We start from the raw sequence: 21,105 nt of genomic DNA, 5'->3' as shown, positions 1-21,105 counted from the left end.
ACAACAAATCGACAGTTTACTACACAAATAATAAATTCAATTACTCTTCATAGCAAAGCTTCAATGCTTGTTTGTTTTGCTCTATTACTAACACTTTTATTTGAAAGAACGCCTAACAAATTTATAGTAATAATAAATAATATTTCACTGTATTTTTTATAACGTACTTCAAATTAAACACTACATAAAAATTTGTGGCAGATTTTAATGATCAAATAATTTTAAGTCTTTTATACAATTTTTTTCGTGAAGCTTTTCCGAAATATGATAATGTCCTCTATACCCTGCAGTGCATGTTTTCAGCAATATATAAATTTGTTACCATGAACACAAGCAAAGAAATAATTGGATACATTTTACAATAAAACAAATATTGCAATTACCTGATTCATTCATCTTGATTTAAAATATTTTTGAATGCATTCATTTTTTCACAATCTGAATTAAAATTACGCGCAGAATCATTCTTAAAGAATTATTTTGAAATAATGAATTAATCCTTTTTTTTTAAATTTAATTTGATTGCATTCACCTGAATTAATTCAAATTGAATGCATTCTTTGAATTTGTATTCTCATTGAATGCAGTTTTTTAATCTCATTAATTAAAGGAATGATTTCAATCATTTAAATCTCTGGCAACTTACTGACTTTTGTTTTCAACGATATAGTTTCGATTGTTAACAATAATTTTGACTTATAAATACCATTTTCCCATTTGCTCAAACACTCAACTCGGAATTCAAGTAAACAATTCAACTATTTGAAGATTAAAATCGACTAGAATTGAGCTATATAAAAACTTAATATTAAACACATCAATAAACTCAGCTGGTTGATATATAAATAGTAACCAACTTAATAGATTATCAACTATTTCAGAATCAAGAAAAAATTAATGATGAAAAATATTCTAAAGAATTTTGCATTACTATTTAAAATTATAATAAAAAATCTTACAAATACTTTAAATATTAGACAAATTGCTTTTCCTCACAAATACATAAAAACTTAAATTTTTATATTTTATGCTTAATTTTTGACAAGCAGATCGCTGAAGATTACAACAAATATTTGTATGTGCGCATAAATTTTCTCATGCCTACATGTCGTCAGCCCATAGATCCATATCTTTAAGACGTTCGATCATACACACAATATAATGCAGCGGAATCTCGTGGATTCCACACAAAATGCTTTAACCCTTGTTTTCCAAATATGAAAGCAGAAACTTGCAAGTACGAAGCGCCGCGAGCATAGATACAGATACAAAGTGCAGCAAAAAAAATATAAAACTCGCATGCGGGCGCTGTTATCCGATAGTGGAATAGAGGAACATGGACAAAGGACATGCCAAGGCAAACTCTATTTACTGTGTGCGCTGCTCAGTTTGGCAACAAAGTTGCCAAAGAGAAAGATCGAACAAATTCGATATCACCAGCAAATGCTACGTGATCCAAACAATGGACACAGGACACACACATACACACACACACACACACACAGAGACACTAAACTAAGGACCAAAAGCTGTGGCAATGTTGAAATGTGTGCCAGACGCGTGTTGTTGCATAAATTAAATTAAATAAATAGAAACTAAAACTGCATTGAAATTATAAACAACATTTGCTGCTATTTTTAGTTTCATTTAGTTGTAAATTTTTATGCAACTGTTGCGCCGGCTGCGTTGCATGCACCATTGACTAGGCGGAAACTGCTGTTTTTCCACTATCGGAAAATCCCTCAAAATGCAATGGGAAACCGATTGGATTTGTGGCAGACATTGCGACGGCTGTGCGGCTCAATTACACTGGCGATTGAGCGTAAAATTGTAATGCCTGATTTGATTTCACGTGACAAGACGACGACACACACACACACACACACATGCATTATGTGTATGTATGTGTGGCTGCGTTTTTGACGCGTCTGCAGCTCGTTTTCCAATTGGACACAGACGCTAATTTGCTTGGCGCGCGCGACACCTTCAACTGGCTTTTGGCTTTGGCTTTGGGCTGGTCATGGTCACTTCCATAGCACACTGGACACAACGCATCTCGCTCTCTTGCCAGTTTGACAATAAGCTAAACGATCGACCGCATCATCGTCGTCGTCGTCGCCGTCGCCTTGTGTTTGTTTGAGGCTTTTACGCTTCGAAGTCGGCTCTCCTTTTGCCTTCCTGGAAGTATTATAGTAAATTTCTCGCATATAGCCCCATGCATGTATCTTCTTCTTCTGCTTTTTTCACACTCAGATTATTAGTTATTATTATAGTTTTTAGCTTGTTGTCATAAATGCAAATTAGCTACACACAATTTGCATATTCTACATTTAACACACACTCCGCAAAATAAATATTTAAAGCTCTGCTTCAGAGCTCGAAACAATAGTCAGGCTTAAGTTTGAAAATTTTAAATAGTTCCAGTACTACAATTTTTCAAATTTGCTCTAAGCTTTTTAGATTGATCCCAGATCTCATTTAATTAAAAATTTGTTTACACATTAAGCTATTTTTTTTATTTAGACTGTTGGTAAAAGCTTCAAGTAAATTAAAAAATGTATAACAAAATAACAATCTTTGATTATCATAATTTTTGCATTTATATTATTTATTGCTCACAAATACTCACAAAATACAAAATGTAACTTAGAATAAATTTAAAATTAAAACTAATTTGTAATTTAAACCAAGAACAAATTCAATAAAAATCAAAAAACCAATTGCGTTTAACTTTAAGCCTTCAATGATTATTTCCTTTTACTAAAAAGACTTAAACATAAAACTTGCACAGGCAATAAAACAAATATTAATTATTTTGTTTTTTTAAGAGTTCCTAAATATGAAATATAAGAGTAAAAGTGATCAACAGCCATAGCAAAGTGTCGTTGACTTTCATATGCATAAACATATATATTTCGTATACATATATATATGTTTATATGCTTGTATGTATGTACATTTAATTTTATGGACGCTGCCAACGGTTTCCGTAGAAAATTAGCCTGATGACCGACATGGAGCAGAGCCCAGAGTCAGAGCCTCTCAGTTTTGAGTCTCGAATCTTGAGTTGCAGTTGTAGCTGTAGTTGTCGTTATAGTAGAAGTAAAAGTTCAAGTTAAAGACTGCAATTCGATTTGCTGCTTTTCCCTTTTATTTTGTTCTTGTGTGTGTTATTATAAAAAAAAAAACCGTTTTGTTGTTCTTGTTTGTTGTTTAATATTTGCATTTGGCAGTCGCGCGTTGCGCTTTATGGATTTCTTATGTTTTTTTTTTTTGTTGCTCGCTTTTTTGGGGCGACGGCTTTTTATTGTTGCTAAACAATAATTTCTGATTCTTCGTTCGTTTTACGGCGCAGAGCAAACGCCAACGCCTGGGAATCGAATTACCGTGCCCAGAGGGTTCTGCGACAGCGAGACCCTCGATGACGAAACCATGATCATGATCATGATGATGTCAATGGCTCTGTGTACTTGCTCTTTGTTCGTTTCGCGATCTAACAAATGTTTTTCAAATCGACAACAATTCATAGCTTGAATTTCAATTGTTTTGATCAAGGTATGTGCAATTGTTGCGGGTTAGATGGCAAGGGTTCTCGTTTGTGTGGGGTTATACGCAAGGTACAATTGTGGATCAGGTGCCAATGCCGACGGCGATTTGAAGCCAACGGCAATGGGAAATTTTTAGAAATTATGTAAATTATATTTAACAAAAGAAACTCAATTGTTTATAATAACATGCATTTTAAATTAGGTGGGCGTAGAATATTTGGTGTCTGATCCCAATTTACATATTTTAATATCAACTGATATATTAGCTAGAAATTCTTCAGCTAATCCTCCTACTCTAAATAAAAATACAAATCCTAAAAGCTCATAAAACTTTCGAAGAATAACTATTCTCAGAATAACTATTCTCAATGTCTGCACGTATCTAAATATCTAAATTATGCAAACTCGTCGAACTCACCTTTGGTCAGCTATCCGTTTTGCCGCTGGGGTTTTGATGTCGTATCAAAAATGGCTGCCGTTGTTAATCCTCGAAAGACACATCAATAACGAAATCGCAACAACAATAATAATGCGCCAATATGGGTGCAACAATATTGTAACTAACGAGTTATTTTAATTGTTGTTAGCACATTATTATTGAAGGTTTTTGTTTTGTATTTGGTCGAGCGAGTTTTTATGTTAGCACAAATTGTGGAAAACACTTTTTAACGAGCCCTTCACTTGTTTATTCCGCGCTTAACGGCACTTGAACGAACAATCGCTTTGGCAACATTTGTGCCTCTATTAATTTGTAAATATTTTTTGAGTGGTATATGTAGTTGGGCGCTTACAAAAACGTAAATATAGTTTTGAATAATTACGATAGTTGTTCAGTAGAAGGATAGACGATGACGACGACGACAATAGCAAACTAACAGACGAGATGGATGAGACAACAACGACGGGCGCAGCTTGAGCGCAGCTGAACCAGCGAACAGGCGGAGAACGAATGAGTGACTACTCAAATGGACCGAGAGTGCTCAGCTGCAGTAACTTGGGGGGAATCAACTGAAAGCGACGACGTCGAGGAAGAAGCAGAAGAAGCAGCAGCAGCAACAGCAGCAGTGCGCACACGCACACACAAACATATACACAAAACTATATACATATGTATGTGTGTATATTTACATAAGCTACACACACACTCAGACATGCATTTGTATGTAAAATAAAAAATGCCTGCAAGTGTTGGAAATCGGTGGTGGCTCTGAGGCGAGCACATGCAACGAATTCCAGTGTTTACGGCTGTGTGTGTGTGTGTGTTAAGTTGTGTTCGTGTATTAATGAATGAAACGCCAATGCCGCCAGTCAGCGTCTTCCTCCCTTCGTTCTCCATAATGTTTATTGCTCACGTTTGTCAGGCGCACGTGAGCAACGGTCCAACCCAGCAGTCGTCGCCTGTTACGGAACTAAAAACACACACACACACACATGCATACATAGCTATGTGTGGCTGCGGCTATGTGAGTAATCAAAGCTGTGTTTTGATTGGAAGTGCGTAAATTAAATGACAAGCTGCTGCGCAGGCGTAAGGCGTACAATGAAAAATTCATTTATTAGTTAGTTGTTTATTTCCTATATCAATATGAAAAGTTGAACATTCCAATTATATAAAGATATACTTTATTATTTAAAGCAAGGAATAAATTTGTATTTTATATCTTTATCTTCACTTATATAAGTGAAGATGAAGAAAATTATAGGCTCGGCCTCATAAATTTTATCGATAGATAAAATCATAGAAGATTAGTGATAGCGAGAAGAACTTAATGAGAACGCACAAAGAGAGCGCGAGCTTTTATTAGTGCAGTGCCAAATGCACGCACAAAGAAGAGCGGGCGTAAGTGCAAGCGCAAGCGGAGAGCGCGTGAATACAAGCGCAAAGAAGAGAGCGCCTGACCTTCTTCAGTGCTAAGTGAGAGCTTATACTAGATCAGCTGTTCGTAGCTGAGGAGTCAAATTTATTGGCCTTGCATGACCAAACAGCACTCGTGTCAAATCCTCGACAATCCTACTGACATCTTCTACAACTGCATCTATGCGCTCACCATTCTTAATCCACTATATATACAGAAAAAAAAAACAAATTAGATAATATTATTACGTAAGCTGTCTTACGTACCGTTAGTCCTGTAACAGCTTCATGCATTTCATCTCAACTCAAGTCCAAAAAACTTTCCATTAAATCGCCCTCAATGAATCCTTCGCTGGGTTCCACCCTATTATTAATTCGATAACGACGATAAGAATTATGATCGATGTTGCCCACTGGCTGTATAATATTTTTAAGACGCTCCTCCAGACTACGGAAAAAGTCAAATGAGTTTTTTGGTATTTGAGTGACAATCCCAATGGCGCCATTCTTGGTGCCATAGAGTACGTATCCATTGATTGGCGTGATGCGCTCGCCCACATTCGGCGGCATTGCCAAGGAGCCATGGCGAAACACATTAATCGTATCGTCCAAATAAAAAACGCGCCAGGCTCGGTGCAACCAATTCCTGATCAAAACATCTTTAATAATGGTAAGTTAGATTTCACTTCGCTGTAAGCAATTAAGAAAAATCGAAACAAAACAAAAATTTGAGCATTAAAGTAAAATTTTTATCAGATTTCGGCTTACGTTTCTTGCTTTTCGGCTGATAAACAGATTATCCACGCCTATCAAAACCCAAGAAGCGCTTCATCGCCAAGTATTCTCAACGGCGTTGCATCCACTTTTCCGTACGCAATCACTTCCAATTTTTTACAATGACATCGCCGCCATTCGAACTGTGTTCTAGCAACGTAATAGGAACCTATCCATGTCAGCAACAAGAATTAGATTCATTCCTTAGCCTTTAGGAACGAGGCAAAGCAATTCATGTTGTGATAGCTAAAGCTCCATTGCGCAGCTCTTGCTCCTTGGTCCATTCGTAGAGACGCACACATCCGCCAACACCGGCTAACACTTTGCCCTTGAACTCCACTAGAGCGAAGCAGGGGTGCATCAAGTCTTGTTTCAGCCACTTGGATAAGTTTATTATTCCTTCATAGAGGCAAACATACAAATACGTCCCACATCCCGCTCCTGCCGAGGTGCCCACAACGTAATAAGTATTGGGATCATCACCCATCTTGGCTGACATTAGCGCTGAGATTTTCTCGGGCGGCACAAACTGATGTGCGTGTAAGACTTTAAATGTGTTCTGATCAATAACCAGCAAATTATGCACATCAAACTCCTTGGGTACCTCAGGCATAGGAGGAGGAGGTGGAGGAGGTGGAGGAGGTGGAGGAGGAGGAGGAGGAGTGGATGTACTCGGATAATTATCGCTGGATGTACCTGGCTTCGAATATACAATTTTCCGTGTATGTTTTACACGGACACAGGGCTTACGCACGTTGATGCGCAGAAATACAGGGGAACATGTAATATTCTTTGTCTGTGTGGAGGCACTATCACGCAAAGGTTTTGCACCATCATGCCCAATTATATCGATGCGCACGGTTGCAACCCCAAACGTCCGGGAGGCCTCATGATGGGAAATTAGTCTCGGTTCCTCGCCCAACGGCACCTTTCCGTGTATATTCATCTTTCGAATCTCACCAATGGTTCCCAATATAACAGAGTTCCTTGTGGCCAACGCAAGACTGTCCGGATAAGCTTGTGCGTTCAGGGAGCACATGTGATTAACCTCTTTGAGATTCACATTCGTGAATTCAAGCCTATGATTCGACAAATATATAACTGTCGGACGATCGGAGCAAGCGAAAACATTTGTTGTGGCAAATGAACGGAAAGTTCGCAACGTTGTGGGCTGTGTGCCCAATGTGACCTTTTTCTTCTCGCTCAATTGTCCAGTGACTTTGTCCAGTATAAAATAGAACATGGAGCCATCGCCCAGTGCACAAAGCAGATAATGTATGTCCTCAAATGTGGTCATCAGAATGGACCGGGGTATGATCTCTATAAACACACAAAGACTTAATATACATATAACTCCAGTTAAATCAAAAGCTACGAACCACCGCTTAGTTTTTCTGTATAGATAGTCTCCAGATCAGGCAGCGATAGTATAACTGCAGATATATCAGTCCACAAGCCCACAGCAACGAGTTCGGACTTAATTTGGCTCTCATCGAGTGGCGTTACATCCAGACAAGCCACCTCATAGGGCAAGGTCTTGCGGCACTTCTCCACCAACTTACCATCCTCAATACATATATAGAATATATCACGCGCAGCAGCGGCTACAATCTGGGTGCTATTGCAAGAGACCACACCTATGGAGCGATCTCCCTCTGGTTTCCATTCGCACACCAAAGCTTTAGTAGCGCTCTTGATCAAACGTACACTTTCCGCTGTCACTTGTATGAGCTGTAAATAAACTTATTGTTAACCATATGTTTTATACATGAGTAAACTGCTAGCCTCACCTGATCATGTTCCACATTTGCACAAAGGAAAGTCTGCGAATCGCTGGCAAAGCCGGGTATGTCAGTTTCCTCCACCTCCTCGCCGGATAACATTAAGATGCGTGTATGGCCCACAAAGGCCAACACCAGTGTATTCTCATAAGGAGTATCATCAATTCCCACTTTTAGCGACCACATACCTTTGATGCCAGGCAAATCGATGCAGGCATGCTCCTGCATGCCAATACCGATGCGTATTATGCGTAATGAGCCATCCTTAGAGCTTCCAGAGCAGGTTATTATCTGACCCTGGCCCTGTCGATCCAAATCCACAACTGCCATATCCGAAATTGGAGCTATATTGTTGAAATTCTTAACGGGTATAATATACGAGCCGTCCTTAGCTTCGGACCTAAGTTGAACCAATTGTGAGTCGCCATGATGACTTCCAATGTATACAAAACTATTATCCAAATATGTTATGCATTTGGGTATGGAAATCTCGCCCAGCCGCATTATTTTAATGTCCTTGACAGTGATGCGATTGCTGGTCTCATTGGTGCCGAGTAATAACATAAATAGCTCTCCATCTTTGTTGCCCAGCAAATAGCGCAAACCGTTGCTATCCATACGTCCATAACAATTGAAATTACTTTGCCGATAAGTGATTGGCGCCACTATACGATAAATTCCGCATTCATAATACACAATGAATTTATCTCCAACTACAATGACACCGCCAATTGGCGAGGGCACTGGTATTAATATATTTGCTCCTGGATCCACAATATCCGGCTTCCAAGCAACCTTCACAAGCTCGAGGGCACGCAAATCGATCTCATACGCATTTACTTGGCGTCCATCGTAGTCTTTATTTATGAAAATAAATTTAGGATTTGGGCACCCATCCAAGAACTCCACATCATCAACGTGAAAATGATCCATGCTAGAATAAAATTCATTTAGATATTTAAGCGATGTTACAGTTAAAACTCACCGCAAATTTGTTGCTTTTAACTCTGTCATATCCTTATCCAAGGGAATAATAGTAAATAGTCCCTGATACAGACACATGCCGATGACACGAGCTTGGGGATCAATGACGACTTGGAAACCGTTTTCGGATTCTATTGCCACTGAGTCAGATACATTACCTATAGCTTTTGTTATAACCGTTATAGCAGACCCCTCTAGTTGCACCTCAAGTATCATCACATTGAATCGACTGGTTAATATAAACAGCAGGTCCTTATTGCTATTCGGTGGACGTAAGAGTTTCATTGCCATTATCTTGCCATTGATGTTGATTTCTTTAAGTGAACGCAGCCCCTCAGGCGTCACCAAATCGATTTCCAATTGATTAATCCGTGCAATAATTAAGTTTAAGTCCGTAGGCGATGTGAAGTTCCCTGCAAAAAAAAAAAAAAGAGTTCAAGGCTAACACAGTAGCGACTGATAAAAAAAAAGGCATATTTCTTGAGGTCTGGTTTACGGGTTGCTGGTCTTACCGGTCAAGCTGGCAACAACCGCCGTAGGCTTTTGAGCAGTCACCAGATAGTTATGCGACATTTTTTAACGTTTGGCAACTGCAAAACTGTCTTTAACTGCACTTAGTTACTAAGAATCATTCAGAATCCAACTTAGCAACAAACACCGCACTAAACGCGCTTCAAAAAAGAACTCATTGCGGCTGATCGGTTAGCCGTGATATGGCAACGCTAAATTTTCACGGTATCGTGAGATCGTTGGAATAATCGATACTTTATGTACTCGAGCTACGTATTAACATTTTAAATTACAAATTATTACAAAATACATTTTCTAAACAAGTAATTTAGCAAGAAAGGCAAATTATCCAGCTTAAATACATTTGTTTGATTTTCTAGAAAACTATCGATAGTTCAATGCATGCATTATAAGGAGTTAAATTCTTTTAGTGAAGATATAATACATATTGCCCCTACGTTTTGAAATCCCTTGAGGATCGGAACAATTTTTTTCAATGGTCTTCTAATCTCCACTTTATCATTTTCAGCTCGTTCAAACTTTCAAATATACGCCTAATTGTTATAAACCAGGTTTGAGCGCGTGGTTTCCAATCATTACTCGGTTTTGGGCCCAAATTGGGACAACATCTTCGAAGAAAATGGCCCCTTTCTCATTGTTTTTTCAGAATGCTCCGTATGTAATTTTATTTTGATATTTGCTTGACATTGTAGTTAATAAATGGATGTACATATAGAATATATAAATATATAATTTGTATTTAAATATGCATATTCCTTTTGAGATGAGGTAGTTAGAAGAGCCAATTTTAACCTCGGATTACTTTTTTGTGGGACAGCAGCTACAATCAACCAATTTTTCATAAAACGTTGCTTATGAAAATTATAATAAATACTGTCCAGTGTATATAATTAAAAAAGATCTTAATATACATACATATGTGCTTTAACCTAAAGTGTCAATCAAGTAAGTATTTATTATCTGCTGAGCTAACTGAGCACAGCTCAAAGAAACAATATTTCCCTAAGTAATAAAATATAAAAATAATAAATTATTTTCATCAGAAATTATAACGTTTATTCAAATAATGCAAATCGCATTAAATATGTTACTGCAACATTATACAAGTCAATATAAAACTTTAGCAGAGATTGTTTAAGTATACGAATACCAATTATGGTTTGCATTGGATTAGGATACATTGTATCAAGGCTTACAAGTGCAAAACAAACTGTAAATTTCTAAATACATACATATATGAATTATATACAGTTATATGAAAGTTTCAATGCATTCGAGTCAAATCCTCGACAATCTTAATGACATCCTCCACATCTGCGCCTTTGCGCTCGCCATTCATAGCCAACTATAAAGTAAAATAAAAGCAAATAAAGATAAATTAGATAATGTTATCAAACAAAAGTTAATTGTTGATGCACACCTCCAGTTCCAGTAACAGCTTCACGCATTTTATCTCGACTCAAATCCAAGAAACTTTCAATTAGATCGCCATCAATAAATCCCTCGCTGGGTTCCACCTTGGTATTAATTTGATAATTACGATAATAAGTATGATCAATTTTGCCCACTGATTTGATGATCTTTTTGAGACGCTCCTCCAGACCATGCAAAAAGTCATAAAAGTCTTGCGGTATTTGAGTGACAATGCCAATGGCACCATTGCAGGTGCCATAGAGCACGCATCCATTGATTGGCGTGGTACGCTCGCCCACATTCTGCATAACCAAGGAGCCATGGCGAAACACATTAATCGTATCGCCCAAATGAAAACGCGCCAGCTCGGGCAACAATTGACGTTCCTCATCTGTGGTGGCGGCACTGCAAGCAATTAAGAATTAAATAATTAAATAAGGGAATTTAATTTTTAACACAAATTTGCTTATAACATTACCATCTAGTATACCATCTGATTATGAACAAAGTTTATATAATAAAGGAACGATTATTAAATAATTCTACATGTAGAATGGATTATGATATAGTTTATAAAATGCTTAAGAGTAAATTCAAAGTGCATTATACTTCTAAGTTTCCTATGTAATAAGTTTTCTATGTAATATCTTCAACAAAGATAATAGTTTTAGCTGTTTAAAAATACATTTTAAGGTGTATCAAAATCTCAGCTGTACTTACCTATCCTTCTGGCAGACAAACAAATTGTCATGTGTCTCACACCCCAGGAAAGTATCGTCGTCAAGTATCTCAACGGCGCGCATCCACTTTGGCTCGCAATCACGTGCAATTTCTACAAAGATGCCCTCCATCTGTTTATGCTGCAGCAATGTAATAGAACGCATCAAATCACCAACAAGAATGAAGTCCCCCTTGGCTTTTAAAAACAAGGCAGCAATCATGTTTTGAATATTACACTCCATGCGCAGCTCCTTCTCGTTGGTCCATTCATAGAGACGCACAAAGCTGCCAATGCCGGCCAAGACTTTGCCATTGAACTCTACTAGAGCATAGCAGGTGCCATCGACTTTGGTCTCGGCTACTTGCACAAGCTTATTATCGTTATAGTGGAAAATAATAATGCGTCCCACTTTCGGCTCTGGCTCGTCGGGGAAGACCAGCGAAGTGGCTACCACATAATATGTATTGCCATCATCGCCCAGCTTGGCTGACATTAGCGCTGAGATTGTCTCGGGCGGCACAAACTGATGTGCGTGTAAGACTTTCAAATGTGCTCTGTTCAATAACCAAGCAAAGTTATGCACATCAATCTCCTGGCCAACCTCAGCATTCGTAAGTTGTGGAGTTGCCGCCACCCGGCTTGGGCAATATATTTGTGCTGCATGTAATATTCTGAGCCTGAGTGGAGGCACTATCACGCAAATGTTTTGCACCATCATGTCCAATTGCATATCGATGCGCACGAGTTGCAACCAGCAAACGTCCGGTGAGGCCTCCTGATGGGAAATTACGTCTCGGTTCCCTCGCCCAACGGCACCTTTCCGTGTATGCTGCAGCTTTCGAATCTCACCAATGTTTCCCAATATAACAGAGTTCTTTGTGGCCAACGCAAGACTGTCCGGATACGCTTGTGCGTTCAAGGAGCACATGTGATCAACCTCTTTGAGATTCAACATTCGAGAATACAAGCTTATGATTGGACGAATATATAACTGTCGGACGATCGGAGCAAGCGAAAACATTTGTTGTGGCAAATGAACGGAAGGTTCGCAACGTTGTGGGCTGTGTGCCCAATGTGACCTTTTTCTTTTCGCTCAATTGTCCAGTGACTTTGTCCAGTATAAAATAGTACATGGAGCCATCGCCCAGTGCACAAAGCAGATAATGTATGTCCTCAAATGTGGTCATCAGAATGGACCGGGGTATGATCTCTATAAACACACAAGGACTTAATATACATATAGCTCCAGTTAAATCAAAAGCTACGAACCACCGCTTAGTTTTTCTGTATAGATAGTCTCTAGATCAGGCAGCGATAGTATAACTGCAGATATATCAGTCCATAAGCCCACAACAACGAGTTCCGGACTTATTTTGGCTCTCATCGAGTGGCGTTACATCCAGACAAGCCACCTCATAGGGCAAGGTCTTGCGGCACTTCTCCACCAACTTACCATCCTCAATACATATATAGAATATATCACGCGCAGCAGCGGCTACAATCTGGGTGCTATTACAAGAGACCACACCTATGGAGCGATCTTCCTCTGGTTTCCATTCGCACACCAAAGCTTTAGTAGCGCTCTTGATCAAACGTACACTTTTCGCCGTAACTTGTATGAGCTGTAAATAAACTTATTGTTAACCATATGTCTTATACATGAGTAAACTGCTAGCCTCACCTGATCATGTTCCACATTTGCACAAAGGAAAGTCTGCGAATCGCTGGCAAAGCCGGGTATGTCAGTTTCCTCCACCTCCTCGCCGGATAACGTTAAGATGCGTGTATGGCCCACAAAGGCCAACACCAGTGTATTCTCATAAGGAGTATCATCAATTCCCACTTTTAGCGACCACATACCTTTGATGCCAGGCAAATCGATGCAGGCATGCTCCTGTATGCCAATACCGATGCGTATTATGCGTAATGAGCCATCCTTAAAGCTTCCAGAGCAGGTTATTATCTGACCCTGGCCCTGTCGATCCAAATCTACAACGGCTATATCCAAAATTGGCGCTAGATTGGTGAAATTTTCAACTGGTATAACATATGAGCCATCTATAGCTTCGGAGCTAAGTCGGACCAATTGCGAGTCGCCATGACGACTTCCAATGTACAGAAAACCATTATCCAAATATGTTATGCATTCGGGTATGGAAATCTCGCCCAGTTGCTCCACTTTAATGTCCTTGACAGTGATGCCTTTGCTGGTTTCGTTGGTGCCGAGGAATAACATGTAGAGCTGCCCATCCATGTTTCCCAGCAAGTAGCGCAAACCTTTGCTATCCACACGTGCATAGCAATTAATAGTGCTCTGGCGAAAGGTGAGGGGCGCTACTGCATAATAATTGCTGCCGTCGTGATAAACAATGGATTCGCGTCCAATTACAATGACACCGCCAATGGGCGAGGGCACTGGTATTAACATGGTGGCCTCTGTTTCCACATTATCCTGCTTCCAAGCTATCTTCATAAATTCCTTATCCCGCAAGTTAATCTCATGAGACTTGACATGACGTCCATCGTTGTCCTTATGTATGACAATAACAGTGGGATTAAGGCACCCATGCAAGAACTCCACATCATAGACCACCAACTCATCCATGCTGTAATAAAATATATTTAGATAGAAAGGCTATGTTTTGCAGTTAAGACTCACCGCAAATTTGTTGCTTTCAACTCAGTCGCATCCTTATCCAAGGGTATAATTGTAAATAGTCCTTGATACAGGCACATGCCGATGACTCGGGCTTTGGGATCAATGGCGGCTATGAATCCGCTTTCGGATAATATACCCACCGAGTCAGACACATTTCCATTAGCTCTTGTTACAACTGTTATAGTATCTCCCACCATGCGCCCTTCGAGTATCATCACATTGAACCGACGCGTCAATATGAACAACAGATCCTTGTTGCTATCCGGTGGCCGAAAGTGCCGCATAACCATTATTTTGCCATTGATGTTGATTTCCTTCAGTGGACGCAGCCCCTCAGGCGTCACCAAATCGATTTCAACTTGATTATTTCGGGCAATAATTAGATTTAAATCCGTAGGCGATGTAAAGTTGCCTAAGAAGTGGGCAGCACATAAAAATAAACGGTTAGTATGGCACCGGCTGGTAAAAAAGGCATGTTTCTTTGGGTCTGGGATACCGCTCGCCTCTCTTACCGGTCACACAGGCAACAACCGCTGTAGGCTTTTGCGCAGTCACTACATAATGATGCGACATTTTGACACAATTGCCAACTGCAAAACTGGCTATTTAATAAACGTAGTTATTATGAATCAATGAAAATTCAATTTAGCAACAAACACAGCAGAAAAACGCGCTTAAAAAAAACTCATTGCGTTAAAAAAGACTAATGGGCTACAGCTGCGGTATGGCAACACCAGTTTTTCACTTTCTTACAATATCGTTTAGTGATTTAAAATAATCGATACTTTATATACACTTTCTGTCTATTTTTTATTTTGAGGTACAAATAACAAGCGTGTGGGATACAATATTGTAATTTCAGTATTTCAGTAACAAAGCAACATGTAGAGCTAAAATAATTGTTGTCATATCTAAAAAAAAAAAGACTATCGATAATCAGACAGGCTACTGGCAACACCAGCATAACAGAGTTGCATTGTCTCGATGGTGCTGGAAAAATCTAAAAGATGTGTTGATCTCGTTACGCAACACTATATACATTAATGGCCGACGATTTTGCTGCTGAACCCTATACGTGTGTGATATTGTAGAAAAATCAGTTTTATAGTGAATATAACGTGAAACGTACGTAATTTATTGTAAAAAAAAGATATTTGCGAAGCTGTGCATTTAGTTACTGTGTGCTGTGTTTTATTGCCACAAAAGTGTCTGCTTAGTGCCTAAAACTGACATTGTGTTGGTCGGTCGGTCTTTGAAAGAACATGGCGAGACTAACTAAAGTTTATAATACGGACGATGATGATTCTAGTTATGTAGGCAGGAGGCATTTGCCTTTGGTGGCAGGTGATAAGCTAATGGTGAGTATTATGCACGAATTGGATGTAAAATTACAATTAACTATTAAAAATGACTCCCACCAACACCCCCCGCTGGTCAAGCAACCCACATAACTATGAATACTTATAATGAATATGCATACATGTGTGTGCGTGAACATTGTTAAACTTTCATAACACATATACGCATATTATGTATGTATGAATAAGATCGTTGTATGCACCCATATAAATATATTAAAGCGTTTAATTAAACTTTAACAAATTAAATACACACACACACACAAATACAGCTGCAAATGTATGTATATGTTTGTATGCAATGAATGCAGCTCTGCACCTGTCCAACCCTTGCCCTCTTTCACTCACCCACAATCTTATACACACACACACACACACTCACACATACATACATTCATATGTGCATACATACGTTGTCGCCATGTTGTTGAAGTGGCAACACTACGGCAAACAACGATAAAGAAAATCTCTAAACAGGTTTCAATTGCATTTTCTTGCTCTTTAATTGCATTTTTCACTAAATCTAATGAGCTCTCTTACTGTCTTCACTCTTTCCTAGATGCTAATGGATCTGAACAGCAAAGGACTTGTTATTGACAGCCCACAGATACGGGGACGTGAGCTAGAAGAGTTTTCACGCAAATTCAATCTGCTCACAGAGACAGAACGTCAACAATCTCTGGAGATTGACAGCAGCGCTTTCATATCGGTGCTCAATCAGTGCGTCCAGTGTGTTGGCTGTCGTCGGCGTGTGGAGCGTTTGTTCTATCAGCTAACCGTGTCTGGTCATCGTACTCTCGATCCGCTGGAGTTGCGGCCCACAGGTACGCTGGGCATAACGGAGGAGAAGCTGAAAACTCCACAGGCGCTTGGCACGCTGCTTTATAGGCATCACGAAGTGCTTAACAATCTATTGGACAGCAAGCTGCGTAACAAGACGCGCTGTGTGCTGCATTCACTGGATGCGTTTCGTGCAAAGCCCTTCTCGGAGACATGGCGAGAGGTATGGTCCGCCATGAAGAGCAATTGCCGGACAGAGGTAACCATAATTGAAACCAAGGAGCTTCATGATGTGCTCGACAAGTATCTGAAGAAGCACAAGTTCTGCGCCGGCTGTCGCACAAAGGTGAGTCTACAACTGAACCACTATCAACATATTATTGAGTGAATTTTAATGTTTTTTTTTTTTGTTGCAGATTGAGCGTGCCTATAAAATACTCATTGGTGAGGTGTCTACCAAGGAAAAGGGCTATGCGGCTCAGCTGTATGCGCACATACGCAAATGTGTGCCGGATGAGCATATTCATGTGAGCACAAATAAAATTGAGTTCCTTGATGCGCTTATCAAGCGTGCCGAGCCGGAGGTGAATGGTAGCTATTCCAAGTTGCGTGAACGCCATGCCAAGACATTGGAGATTGCACAGGAGGAGGTGCTCACCTGCGTTGGTATGATTATGTACGAGCGCTTGCGTCGCATTTATGTTAGTCTGCGCGAGGAGGAGCGCGCCTGCCAAGTGCTGGCCGCGGTGGGTGTGCATGCGCTTTGTCGCAGCTTTCATGAGCGTGTGGAGCAGAAGCAGGGCATAAGTAATCTGGAGCTGCTGTATCAGGAGATAAGTCGCGCCGAGAAAGCCAAGGAGCTCAAAAAGGAGCAGAAGAAGCTCAAGAAAAAGAAGAAGAAGGATGAGAAGAAGAACATGCATCGCCAATGTGAAGAGGATAATAACGACGCTGTCGAGTCGGACGAGGAAGAGGAGGGAGATGCCGTGCAGCATACCGATAAACCTGATCCCGAAATAGGCCATGTTAATGCAGAAGAGGATACCATCGACGATGGCATCGAGGCCGATGATGGCGAAACGAAGCTGCCGTTAAATGCGAAACAAACTACGAAATCGACATCGAAATCGAAGAAGCAACCGAAGAAAAAGAAGCAAAAATCTGATAGCAAAATAGCCAAAAAATCGTTGAATGCGGCCAACAGTTGTCACGATTTGTCCAAGGTGGGCAAATGCAACGACTGCCTGGCTCCCATGCCCGATTGCCCCTGCGAGCAGGATGTGCGTGATTCTGGCTATGGCACCGATCCACCCACATCGCATGCCAGTGCCATTTCCTCGCCAGCGAGCTCTGAAGTCTCATGCTCGGATGGACTGTGCAATCATCATCACGACAGTCTGCTATTAGAAGAAGACGAGGAACGAAGCCTGGACGATGTGGCGGCTCACGAAAGCTACGTGTCTGGCCTGCTTTATGGCCAGCAGTTGCAATCGGAGCCAAGGGTCTCATTGCTGCAGATGTGGGTGAGTGTATATAAAAATTAAAATCGAACTGGAATCTTTTTAACAATAATTTTTTATATATTTACATAATAACCAATTCAATTTGCATTTCCATTTGTTTTCGCAGCACGACTTTGACGACTACGATAAAGACGATGAGAACTGTTGTTACATTCCCCAGGATGTTGTGCTGGCCTATCAATACCAGCACGACAAGGTACAGCTTCAGCGCGAGCAGCTGCGCGCTACCTTGCGCGAGAGATTCGAGCGCTTGTGCCTGCAGCGTGGTGTACACACCACCGCTACCGCCATTACTACTACAGCCAGATTGAATGGCCATTAAATGCATTAAAGAAATACAAACCGTTGTAGTTATTCAGTCGCACGTGGCGGTTTTTAAAAATCCCACGCGCCTGCATTCAAAATACATATATTTTTTTTTTGTTTTTTGAAATAAATGAAGTATACAAGTTATGCCTATTGTGTGTCTATAGAATTCTTAGCTATTGCGGCACTCCTCATGGAATGCCTCAAGTGTGCGGAGATCACGCCAGGTGGGCGGCAGACCGTTGGCTATATATTTGCCGCAGCGCTTGCAGGGCTCGAGAAACAATTTGACATGACTATTGAGCCAGGTGACATAGCTTTTGACAGCCAAATCCGGTAAGGTGGGTGAGAAGAAATGAAGCATCGCCGAGTGTGCGTGCTCTTGAACCTTGCGGAAAACCTCATAACGAGACTCCGCCCATAAATCGTCATGATCCAGTGGCTCATCGTAACCCTTTATGGTCACCCACTCAATCAGCACGCCCTTGAATACTATCGCTGCCTTTAATACATTGCTGATGGACACTATGGCCACTGCATTGGAGCCGAAGGGTCTTAGCACCTTATACGATGTGTGTGGCGGATGATTAATCTCACTTAATAGCTTGTCTATGTGGCTATAAACATACAAAAGTAGCAATATAAAGTATGCTATTGTTATCTGGTTACACTTACTCCGGATCATTGTTGAATGAGGTAAAGGGCAGACGTTGTCGCTTTTGTGAGCAGTAGTTGTAAGAGCGGCGCAGCGTGTTTTGGTTGAGATTATTAAACGCCAAGAAACTATGATCGTGCACTTTATCTATCCACTTGTAGCTGTTAACCAACTGTGGATACAGCGCCTGGCGATCCTGCGAGGTTTCCTGTGCCAAAAATGTAGTATTACCCAAATGATATGCTGTCGCCGGCACTTGCAGTCCATTTATGAGCTGCTCCACTTCACTATAGATGTAATATACAGCTTTAATATCACAATCGCAACATTAAATATTGTGTACTTACCGCAATTGCGAGTTGATAGCACCAAATCGGTCTTGAAAATCGTGAACAAATTTATTGCGGCTCTCCTCCACGCCCTCGCCATCGGTGCCATCAGCTAGCTGTTCAAAGCATTGGCGCACGCTTGAGCGTAGGTTTTTAACTGCCGTTAAAGTTAAATTTAACTTATCCATTGATTTTCAACCAGTAAACAAATATTATTTGCAAAAGGCAATAAAATACAGGGTAAGCGGGCTGGTTGGTCACACTAAAAGTGGGGGCTGAGCGATAAGTTTAGCTAGAAGCACATCGCTAGCCATCGCACGACCTGGTCTACTTTATTCTTGCTTTATCACAATCTTTATTATTCTTTTATTCTTCGTAACTTTGTAAGCAAGCGGACGTGTTTTTTCTTGCTGCAGTCTTCTTTGCATTTGCTTAAGTAAACTATACAAAAATGGGTAACAAATCTTCGCTTTTTCTGCGGCACGAGGAAATTGCGCAAATACAAAACGAAACGGGCTGTAAGTAAATAATAACAAAATGCGTTGGGAAATATAAGATTTTCCAAAAATTTGCAAAGTGCTAAAAAGTCAATGCTGGCTAATAGATTGTCTATACATATTTAACAAGCAATTAACGTTTGCTAAAAGCCATTGCCATAGTACTATACATAGCTAGTTTCACACTCTATTATAAAGTGCTTAAAATTAATAAAATAAGCAATAAAAATTCGGCTTCCTATAGTACACATGCGAAAATACATACACACATGTACGTGTGTTTGTAGCTAACAGCTTTTGTAATTGTTGCCTGAGGTGTTTAGCAAAGTAATTGTTTTTTTTTTTTAAATTGGAAAATTATATAAGGCGCAGTAGATTTCATACATGCTATTGACAACGTCATTGAGTCAGACGTGCTGACCAATTGTACCGCTAGGTCATAGTCTCAATTGCTAAATGTTCGTACAAGCATTTATCAGGTATAATTAAGATAAGGCGGCACTTCGGTATCCAATAATAATGATAATAGCATTTGTTTGCCATAATCTAATCTATTGTTGTTGTTGTTGCTGTCTCTCTTCCAGTTACACCTAATCAAATTGAGCGTTTGTATTCGCGTTTCACCTCGCTGGATCGCAATGACTGCGGCACGCTCTCTCGCGAGGATTTGATGCGCATACCCGAGCTGGCCATAAATCCGCTCTGCGAGCGCATTGTGCACTCCTTCTTTGCGGAGAGTACCGATGATCGTGTGAACTTCCGTCAGTTCATGAATGTGCTGGCGCACTTCAGACCGCTGCGCGACAATAAACAAAGCAAGCTGAACAGCCGCGAGGAGAAGCTCAAGTTTGCCTTTAAGATGTACGATCTGGATGATGATGGTGTCATTAGTCGCGACGAGCTGCTGTCCATACTGCACATGATGGTGGGCGCAAATATAAGCCAGGATCAGCTGGTCAGCATTGCCGAACGCACCATATTGGAAGCAGATCTGTGCTGTCAGGGCAAGATATCGTTTGAGGACTTTTGCAAGGCGCTCGAACGCACCGATGTGGATCAGAAAATGTCTATAAGATTTCTTAACTAACCGTCAAGCACTAGTCGGGGGGTTTAGGGCCACAAGCGGTTCAATTACTTAGTCAGTGTGTACCAAATAGTTTAGAGAAAATATTTGCAGTTAAAGGAGAGTATAATTTGTTTTTTTTGTATTAAATAGTTATTTAACTGTAGTAATTAAAACAATACATATTTAATTTGTTGCTTAGTTTATTATGTTGCCGCGTCGCATTCCGCTACAAGTTGAATTTTCCATTTGGGCCAGTGAAAACAAAAACTAAAAACTAATGTATTTATTTACTTAAACAATTCAATTGCTTTGCTAAACATAAATA

General features: G+C 40.1%; 5 protein-coding genes across 6 annotated transcripts; 2 read left to right on the top strand and 3 right to left on the bottom strand.

Annotated features, from left to right (window-relative positions):
- Window positions 1–5,471: 5,471 nt before the first annotated feature.
- LOC108602104 (DNA damage-binding protein 1) lies at window positions 5,472–9,530 on the bottom strand. Its single transcript, XM_033293886.1, is given in 14 exon segments — window positions 5,472–5,609; window positions 5,671–6,032; window positions 6,138–6,201; window positions 6,203–6,343; window positions 6,346–6,435; window positions 6,437–6,532; window positions 6,534–6,581; window positions 6,583–6,622; window positions 6,624–6,824; window positions 6,942–7,497; window positions 7,557–7,908; window positions 7,968–8,892; window positions 8,944–9,355; window positions 9,455–9,530. Coding segments are annotated over 14 exon segments (3,486 nt in total). The 5' UTR covers window positions 9,516–9,530.
- Window positions 9,531–10,519: 989 nt separating this feature from the next.
- Window positions 10,520–14,974, bottom strand: LOC108604559 (DNA damage-binding protein 1). The gene is given in 11 exon segments (XM_033294125.1): window positions 10,520–10,818; window positions 10,892–11,291; window positions 11,607–12,220; window positions 12,222–12,329; window positions 12,332–12,556; window positions 12,558–12,817; window positions 12,877–12,970; window positions 12,972–13,229; window positions 13,289–14,213; window positions 14,267–14,678; window positions 14,779–14,974. Coding segments are annotated over 11 exon segments (3,438 nt in total). The 5' UTR covers window positions 14,840–14,974; the 3' UTR covers window positions 10,520–10,737.
- A 373-nt stretch (window positions 14,975–15,347) lies between these two features.
- On the top strand, window positions 15,348–18,351 carry LOC108603269 (gametogenetin-binding protein 2-like). Its single transcript, XM_017991927.1, has 4 exons — window positions 15,348–15,624; window positions 16,184–16,750; window positions 16,821–17,927; window positions 18,034–18,351. Exons 1-4 carry the CDS (start codon window positions 15,529–15,531, stop codon window positions 18,247–18,249), a joined length of 1,986 nt encoding a protein of 661 aa, XP_017847416.1. The 5' UTR covers window positions 15,348–15,528; the 3' UTR covers window positions 18,250–18,351.
- Window positions 18,352–18,373: 22 nt separating this feature from the next.
- Window positions 18,374–19,499, bottom strand: LOC108603270 (mediator of RNA polymerase II transcription subunit 27). Its single transcript, XM_017991928.1, has 3 exons — window positions 19,236–19,499; window positions 18,909–19,175; window positions 18,374–18,850 (listed from the first exon to the last, which is right to left on the bottom strand). The coding sequence occupies exons 1-3, from the start codon at window positions 19,403–19,405 to the stop codon at window positions 18,406–18,408; spliced, it is 882 nt and encodes a 293-aa protein (XP_017847417.1). The 5' UTR covers window positions 19,406–19,499; the 3' UTR covers window positions 18,374–18,405.
- A 79-nt stretch (window positions 19,500–19,578) lies between these two features.
- On the top strand, window positions 19,579–21,105 carry LOC108603271 (calcineurin B homologous protein 1). 2 transcript variants are annotated; one of them, XM_017991929.1, is made up of 2 exons: window positions 19,579–19,735; window positions 20,299–21,105. In XM_017991929.1, exons 1-2 carry the CDS (start codon window positions 19,669–19,671, stop codon window positions 20,799–20,801), a joined length of 570 nt encoding a protein of 189 aa, XP_017847418.1. In that variant the 5' UTR covers window positions 19,579–19,668; the 3' UTR covers window positions 20,802–21,105. The 2 variants fall into 2 exon arrangements, with proteins under 2 accessions (XP_017847418.1, XP_017847419.1); XM_017991930.1 differs by lacking the exon at window positions 19,579–19,735 and adding an exon at window positions 20,115–20,193.

This window comes from Drosophila busckii, chromosome 3R (assembly GCF_011750605.1).
Source record: "Drosophila busckii strain San Diego stock center, stock number 13000-0081.31 chromosome 3R, ASM1175060v1, whole genome shotgun sequence".
In the NCBI taxonomy this organism is placed as follows: domain Eukaryota; kingdom Metazoa; phylum Arthropoda; class Insecta; order Diptera; family Drosophilidae; genus Drosophila; species Drosophila busckii.
This window is presented reverse-complemented; position numbering and strand designations above follow the sequence as displayed.

Bases quoted from the DNA above. Each gene is read 5' to 3' on its own strand.
- LOC108603269 (XM_017991927.1), top strand. From the start codon at position 15,529: ATGGCGAGACTAACTAAAGTTTATAATACGGACGATGATGATTCTAGT. The intron at 15,625-16,183 runs GTGAGTATTATG...ACTCTTTCCTAG, and splicing joins TGGCAGGTGATAAGCTAATG to ATGCTAATGGATCTGAACAG. The intron at 16,751-16,820 runs GTGAGTCTACAA...TTTTTGTTGCAG, and splicing joins GCGCCGGCTGTCGCACAAAG to ATTGAGCGTGCCTATAAAAT.
- LOC108603270 (XM_017991928.1), bottom strand. From the start codon at position 19,405: ATGGATAAGTTAAATTTAACTTTAACGGCAGTTAAAAACCTACGCTCA. The intron at 19,176-19,235 runs GTAAGTACACAA...TTACATCTATAG, and splicing joins GCTATCAACTCGCAATTGCG to TGAAGTGGAGCAGCTCATAA. The intron at 18,851-18,908 runs GTAAGTGTAACC...GTATGTTTATAG, and splicing joins TCATTCAACAATGATCCGGA to CCACATAGACAAGCTATTAA.
- LOC108603271 (XM_017991929.1), top strand. From the start codon at position 19,669: ATGGGTAACAAATCTTCGCTTTTTCTGCGGCACGAGGAAATTGCGCAA. The intron at 19,736-20,298 runs GTAAGTAAATAA...TCTCTCTTCCAG, and splicing joins AATACAAAACGAAACGGGCT to TTACACCTAATCAAATTGAG.